At 35.4% G+C, this 8,371-nt stretch overlaps 1 protein-coding gene across 1 annotated transcript; it reads left to right on the top strand.

The window, feature by feature from the left end:
* Nucleotides 1–1,680: 1,680 nt before the first annotated feature.
* LOC136798807 (uncharacterized) lies at nt 1,681–6,299 on the top strand. The gene is made up of 3 exons (XM_067055483.1): nt 1,681–3,781; nt 4,356–5,971; nt 6,279–6,299. Exons 1-3 carry the CDS (start codon nt 1,681–1,683, stop codon nt 6,297–6,299), a joined length of 3,738 nt encoding a protein of 1,245 aa, XP_066911584.1.
* The last annotated feature ends 2,072 nt before the right edge of the window (nt 6,300–8,371 follow it).

Below are 8,371 nucleotides of genomic sequence, written 5' to 3'. Positions count from 1 at the left end.
TGACATAATTCCAATAAAATTATAGTGTCTAAAAAGTTAAAATATTTCGAAATCCGAATGTTGTTTTAAATCTGACTTGACTGTTGCAGTTGATATTTGGTTTGATCAAGTCACAAGAACAGTTTTCCATGAAATTAATGGATGTAATAGGAATAGTTACTCCAATCAATTATCACAAAAAAGTGCCATGAAGTTTGGATGCCACAATGTCTATGCAAACAACCACCAGACCATTTTATCGAAAATTTCAGTTGACAGCCACATCAGCAAGTAGAGGATAAGACAGCTCTCACCTCTCCCAGAGGAAGTGGTAAAAAACCTCAAGAATGATACTCGAGTAAAATTTCTAATAGTGTGAACAGTAGCAACGTCATTTGTCATTTTACAAGCAAAAGATGACTTTTCAGCTTAAAAAAAATTGGCAGGATCCTGTTGATAAAAACCGCCATCTTTGTTTATGTTTCACAAGCGTGTGAATCAAACTCGATATAATTTCAGTTACTTTTACTTTTTTGCAAAAAAGTTTAATTTTTTTGCATAAAATGATAGAAACAAAAATAAAGTTTTTTTGAAAGTAATTTCCAGTGAAATTTACGAGGTAGATGCTTCTTTTCACTGGTTAAATCGTATCATTCCTTAGAGCAAAGTCGACATTTTTCACCGTTGTCAAGCACTTCTCGATCGTCCATCGTTGTCAAGCACTTTTCGAGACAGCTCTCCGAACATATACATTATTTTTTACGTCCCGCGTATGCGGATCTTGCCAAAGGATGCTACACTCCCTATTCGGGCGCTTCGCGCCCTCATAACGGTCGTTCCGCAATTATAGTTAGAGTAAAATGAAATAAACACACGACCCATATGAATAAAAATAAGCCTGTGGAAAGAAAACATGGCCATATGATATCCATGAAACAAATGGCCGAGAAAAAAACATTTTGTTTTGTGAAATGAATTCCAATTTAATAATACAAAAAAGTCAACACAAAGAAAAAGTACTAATGTAACATTCCAAAGGTAGTTGAAACTATAAAGGTGAAAAAAAAATGAAGATTTACCTTTCAATGGGCCATAATCAGTCCAAAAGTTAATGCATGCACCTCAAAAACCGAAGAGATTCGTTGCTTTTCAGGGCCATCTTTGTTGTTTTGAAAATGAAACGCAGAAAAAAAGACTAGGCCCAGACATTTGGAAGAAGCGGGAAAAAAGCAAAGAAGATAAAGCTTTGACACTCTTACTATTAATTGTACAAAAGTTGCAATTTTAATCAAAAGTCTTACTTTATAATACTTTTGATATCAATCATATTCTATTGCAATAAATATTTTTACAAAACAGGTACTTTTAATAGTGCTACAGAAAATTGATCCCATCCAACACGAAGCAAAGTCGATATGTCACCCTACGATTTTTTTTGAAATTTTCGTACATATAACATATACAAATTTTTTACGCCACACGCCCAGATCTAGAGAAAGGATGCTACACTCCCTATTCGGGCGCTTCGCGCCCTCAAAACGGTCGTTCCGCAAAAAGAAATTGAGCTTCAAATCGAATGTGTATTTTGAACCAGTTAGACCCCAATTCATAAGAGAAATTTTGACGTACTTAAAAAATAACAATCCTTTGTATTCTGACATTGAGATAAATGTCGACGATATTCCAAGATTTTGGATAAATATGATCAATAATGAAGATGATGACCAAAGTAATGACATTGATTTCGTTAATGAAGAAGATTCAGAGCACGTAGACAAAAATGATAATGACGAAGAGAATGATAACCCATTAGATCGTTTTCGAATTCCAGCTTCCGAAACTGTTTTTGTGCCAGAATTAGCTCATCATATTATTGATGACTCAAATGTCACCATAGCGCCTGGGGAAGATAAAGAACCTTTGCCAATTATTTGCGATGAACAATGTGAAATACTTGCACATCCTTATTTATTTCCTACAGGGAAATTTGGATATACCTATAAACGCGATATCAAGTTAACTCCATGCAGGTATTTTAATCAGAGGTTACTAAATTATACTCAAAAGTTCTCCTCGGATTCGGACTATATATTTTACGCACAGTCTGTAATGCAACATTTGAATTTGAATAGCAGCATAAACACAGCCTTGAAGAAAATTCAAACTGAGGGATTAACTGCTGGTCGTTTGTCACAGAATTTCAAAGAAACAATATCTAATTTAATAGCTAATGATGACGCTTTTAGATTCATGAATAATTTGAAAGGAACTCCAGCTTACTGGAAAAGGTTTTTATATGAAACGCTTGCTATGGTAAAACAATTAGGTCTACCAACCTGGTTCATGAGCTTTTCTTGCGCTGATTTGAGATGGCCCGAAATAATTGAGATCATTCAAAAGATAAAGGGTAATGAAATGACAGAGGAAGAAATAAAAAACTTGACCTACAAGGAACGAACAGAAATTCTTCAGTCTAATCCCGTTTTAATGGCGAGACATTTCCAATATCGCGTTGAATGTTTTTTCAAAACTATATTGGCGAAAGACACTCTGGGAGGTACACTTAAACATTATTCTATCAGAGTAGAATTTCAAGCTCGTGGTAGTCCCCATATTCACTGTCTTGCATGGATAGAAGGAGCTCCAACATTAACACACGAAAATATAGATGAATATCGAGATTTTGTTGACAGAGTTGTTAAATGTGATCTACCAGAGGATAAGGAGAGTGAGTTATATAAATTAGTGACAACATATCAAGTTCATAGACATTCGAAATCCTGTCGGAAATACAAAAACCAACCATGCAGGTATCACTTTGGAAGGTTTTTTACTGAAAGAACTATCATTGCCAAGCCTATTGACCCTAGCGTTAGCAACAGAGATGAGATATTAAAAGAAAGAAAAACTATTTTGTCCCCGGTTAAAAAATACATTGACGATCATTTTGACCCAAGATACAATAACACACTTGATCCTTTAAAGGATAACTACGAAGAACCGAAATCAATCGATGAAATATTAAATGAGCTAGAAATACCGAAGGATGTTTATTACAAAAATCTGGCTATTTCAACTGATACGGGATTTCAAATACACTACAAGCGCTCCCCAGCTGCATGTTTCATAAATAACTACTTCGAAGAAGGTTTACTAGCATGGAGAGGAAATCTAGATATACAGCCTGTCATGGATTATCATAAAGTAGTATCTTACATGTGTGCTTATATATCGAAATCTGAAGATCAAACTACTGAAGCTATGAAGCAGGCGGCAAAGGAGGCTATGAATTCAAATCAAACCCTCAGAGAAAAAATGAAATCTGTGTCAAGAGCATACCGAACGTCAAGAGAAATGTCAATTCAAGAAGCTGTGGCAATAATACTTCCAGAAATTTGGCTGAGAAAAACCTCACCAGGTGTAATTTTTGCAAACAGTAACTTGCCAGAAAATCGTTATCGTGTATGTAAAAGCGAAGAAGAAATTTTAAATATGGATGTTGGTGATACAAATGTTTTTAAAAAGAATATGCTGGACCGATATATAGATAGACCGAACAGAGCTTTCAAAAATGGTAGATATGCTGCAATGGACGCCTTATGTTATGCTCAATTTTTGTCGAACTACTATTTAGAACCTAAAAAGAAAGAAATTGAGAATGACTATCAACCTGAAATTCTCGACGAATTAGACCCAGCTGAAGCTGTAGACCTAGCACTACCCAACTCGGTACCTTTGATGTCAAGTAAAGAGCGATTGAAATTACGAAAAAATAAATCTGTTTTACGGTATCATGTACCAAGTAAGAGAAAAAACCCGAACATCACGCGCATCATCTACTTTTCATGTTTTATCCTTTTAGAAACGAAGAAGAGCTCAAAAATACACCTTCAGGAACATTTACTGAGAAATTGTTCTCACCCGAAGTTATTGAAGTTGTCAACAGAAATAAAGCAATTTTTGAACCCTATGCCGATGCCGTAGATGGTGCCATGCTAAATTTTCGCGAAAATGTTAGAGGATTTGACATTTACGGTGAGCAGGAAAATGATGACGTAAGAGAGGAAGAAAGAATTATGCAAGTGAAGAAGAATTGGATAATGAAGAGAACACTGAAAATGTTTATAGTGGTGAAGCACCTATTCAGCCAATAGAACCTTTAATATCTGATAATGAACTAAGTAGGAGAATACGATCCCTCAATGAAAAACAGCGGGAAATATTTGACTACATTGTAAAATGGTCTAAAAAGACCTCGCAAAACTTACGAACAAGTACTGCTACGAAGCCCGATCCGTTTTATATCTTTCTAACTGGTAGTGCAGGTTGTGGTAAATCGTACACTTTAAATACGATCAAGTATTATTTACAAAAAGCGTTATCTTATGGATCAAGAGATGCCTCAAAAGAGCGGTTACTTACCATGGCACCGACGGGTGTGGCGGCGGTGAATGTAGCCGGTTCAACTATTAATTCTGTATTTAGCTTACCCCCTGGCTATGAGTTTAGTAAACATATAAATAAACTCCACGACAGTGTCCGTTCAAGCCTTCAAAAGCGGCTTTCAGAACTACAGGTCATTATTATTGATGAAATTTCAATGGTTTCAAAGTATCGTCTATTACATATTCATCAAAGACTTTGCAATATCTTTGAATGCACTGAGAACGTTCCATTTGCTGGTATTTCGATAATAACTTGTGGAGATTTTTATCAATTACCTCCAATCAAAGGTGGTACAATATTTTCACTTTTTCCGGATGCCCTTTTGAATATTGATCATTGCTGGAGACATTTCAAAATAGCCGAGCTCACGGAGGTTATGAGACAACGAGGCGACCAGGTTTTTATAGATATACTCAATAACATTAGAATAGGCGTCGTCGATGAAAACAATATTGATATCTTAAAGGAAAGAATCGTTAATAAAGACCATCCTGAATACCCTAAGGATGCCGTACATTTGTGGGCTGAAAACCAACCAGTTCATGATCACAACATGCTAAAATTGAGTGAGTTACCTGGCGAAGAAGTAAAAGTAGACTCAATAGATAAATTTCCCGACAAAATAAGCCCAGAAGATAAAGCTAATGCATTAAAACGAAGTCAAATGCAAACTGGAGGTCTAGCCCATAAGTTCACTTTCAAACTTGGTGCAAAGGTAATGATAACTTCAAATATCGATGTTGAGGATAAGCTTTGCAATGGTCAAATGGGTACTATAGAATATATAAAGTTAAACCTCGAGAGGAAAGTGACACACATTTATCTAAGAATGGATGAAGATGATATAGGTACAAAAGCGAAAAATAATAACGATACTTATGGACGCGAGAATAACCTAGTGCCGATAGAAAAAATAGAGAAAGAGTTTGGTGTTAAACCAGGTAGACATCGCCCTTCAATCAAACGAATTCAATTTCCACTAATGCTAGCGTGGGCATGTACCGTACATAAAGTTCAAGGACAGACGTTTTCAAAAATTGTTTTCAATTTTGATTTATACGGCCAAAGATATTTTAATGCTGGTCAAGTTTATGTAGCCTTAAGCCGTGTTACTTCATTGCAGGGTTTATACCTAATGGGAAAATTTAATACAAAAGCAATAAGATGTGACACTGAAGCCACAGAGGAATATAACTACATGAGAGAAAATTTGAGTTTGAAAACTACAACTGATGAAGAACTGCTTAATGAGAATGAACTCAAGATTTCACTTTTGAATGTACGCTCACTAAAGAAACATGCCATTGATATAAAGCATGATAAATCAATTTATTCTGAAAGTGGTTTAATATTTATGACAGAAACTCAACTAGCAAATAACTCCGAAGAAGTTGAAAATATATTAACACCTTTATCATTACATACAAACAATTCAGATGAACACATATATTCTAATACTACTGCTGCATACAATGAAAATCAAATCCAGTTACTAGATGCCCACATCATCCCTGGTGCCACTTTATACAGTTTTAAACATTCTATGGTAAATTTTCCACTTAATATTATCCTTCTATATCGTCAACAAAATCTTGAAAATGATCTTTTTCTTTACAAAATTCGGCATTTGCGGGACATAGTTGAAAAAACCCATATCATTCTCGGAGACTTTAACAAAAACTATTATACTGCGGAAAGTAGCTTTTTAAAAGAATACCTAGAAGAAGAGTACGAGATGATTGTTAAAGAACCTACTCATATTTCCGGTTCATTGATCGACCATGTTTACGTCCATAAAGATTTAAAAACAGAATTTGGAACTCGAACTTCCATACATAGTATATATTTTTCAGACCATGATGCAATTCAAATAAAATTCAAAGCCTTATTCGAATAAAACCATTATTATTATTATTGTTATTTTTATTATTATTACGGAGTTTCTCTAACCAACCCACCACCACCTCTACTCATATTTCTGGCTCATTAATATAACGACTTAAATTATCATAGTGAAAGCTACTTGCTAGTATTAACAATTTATCAGCATGAATCCTCAGGTAGCGTGTCCTGCCGCCCGGCGCTCGCACCACTATTTTACGCCCGCCATCCATCCGCCGCACGCCCATTGCGTAGCGGGCGTGATGTACCTGATATCAAATGTGCCCAACGCCAAATTTCGAGATATGAAAGGATTCACGTGGATCAAATGGCCTTTCACTCACAAACTACGAATGCAAAGTCAGAGAAATCAATCGGTAATTATCTTTCAATTACTTTTTCTAAGATTACTTTCACTGATAATCGTTTAATCCTAGTAAACCCATTTAGTTATAACATGTTTTATTCTGTTGCTAGTAAACTAAGGTTTCAGTGGATTTTCTGTAGGGTTCCCACTCTTATGAAATCAAAAAGTGTTTCTTTTGGCACTTTTTTGAAAAGTTATTCTTTTTATGTTATTCTTTTTGCACTTTTTGTGAAAAAAGTGATTCTTTCTGAAAGTGACCACTTTTTGATTTCATAGTGCCAACAGTCAGGGAAAACCAGGAAAGAGGGTTATTTTCACGAAAGTTCAGGGAATTTCTTTCCAGAATCCTTTGAAATTGACGGTTTGTTGCCAATCTTGGAATCCCTATTTTTTTTAAATTTTCCTTGTCAGGCTTAACCATGATGGTTGGCCCTCAAATAGTATAAATATTACTGATATCGGTCAAAGAAAAAAGTCTATTTTCACCTTGATGTCAGGAAAAACTACACTTTTTCAGTACTTTTGTCAGGGAAAATACTTCTGGGGAACTGCAGGGAACCCTGTTCTGAATTATCTATCCAAATCCTGTTTTGTTGCCTCGAAGCTATCTTTCATATAAGTTCAATGATAGGATTTACCACAATTTCCCAATTTACGTACCAACAATTGTTGCAATGAGCTATATTTAACCTTTCAACCATATTTTGTAAGGGATCCAGACTTCTATAAAATAAAGTTAGAGATATATCACACTTTTCTCTTCATGAGTTTAAAGCAGCTGTCTTTTTTTTAATTTTAGAAACAAAATGGCATCAAAGCGCAAATCAATAACATGTTACATCAACCAAACAAGCCCTATGAAAAGAAAACATATTAATTTTAAAATGCAAACATCTTCAAATCAATCACTGAGACGTGGTATATGTTTCAACACTGACTCGTGTCCAGAATTTAAATCGCTTGAAAGTTCTGGGAAAGCAGTAACACTGCGAAACATTAAAGAGGTTGTTCCTGATAATCCAAACTTTGCGGAAATCATCTTTGATGATCATTCCACCATTGAAGTTATCGCGCCAGGTAGTATGTCATTTGAGCGACATGAATTGAAATCAGCACCCAAGAAAACTGTTAATGAAATAGCATCTCAGCCGTTTGATCCTATGGACAACTCTGTAACCGTAAGAGGTGTCGTTACTCATGACAAGAAAGTGGTAAATCGTGGTGGTTTTGAACTCCTGGAGGGAATATTTGCTGACTCAACCGGCCAAATGCCAATCTCAATTTGGTCATCCAACATAGAGATCTTCGTTAAAAACAGTGACAGCTGTTTCGAAATGAAAAATGTAGCCATAAAAGAACGAAACGGGATACTGACTCTTACAACAAATTCCAACTCTACAATAACAGCGAACAATCCAGACAAAAATTTAAAGTGCTGTATGAAAAACTCCGCAAGACACCAATCAAGCCAACTGACACCATTAAAGGCAAAATAAAATTTATGAAAGACTTCACTTGTGGGTCCAGATGTTCCATTTGTACAAGATTGGTTCAACATGCCCTAACCTCGCATAAATTCAGGTGCGTTCCATGCAATTCAATTCAGCCCGTCGAATCAGTGTCAAAAAAGGTTATTCTTGGAGTCGACCATTTGAATTTGATACTCCACAGTGAAGTGTGGAATTACACTTTATTTGG

The sequence above is a fragment of the Clytia hemisphaerica genome, unplaced genomic scaffold (genome assembly GCF_902728285.1).
Source record: "Clytia hemisphaerica strain Z4C2 unplaced genomic scaffold, Clytia hemisphaerica genome assembly, whole genome shotgun sequence".
In the NCBI taxonomy this organism is placed as follows: domain Eukaryota; kingdom Metazoa; phylum Cnidaria; class Hydrozoa; order Leptothecata; family Clytiidae; genus Clytia; species Clytia hemisphaerica.
This window is presented reverse-complemented; position numbering and strand designations above follow the sequence as displayed.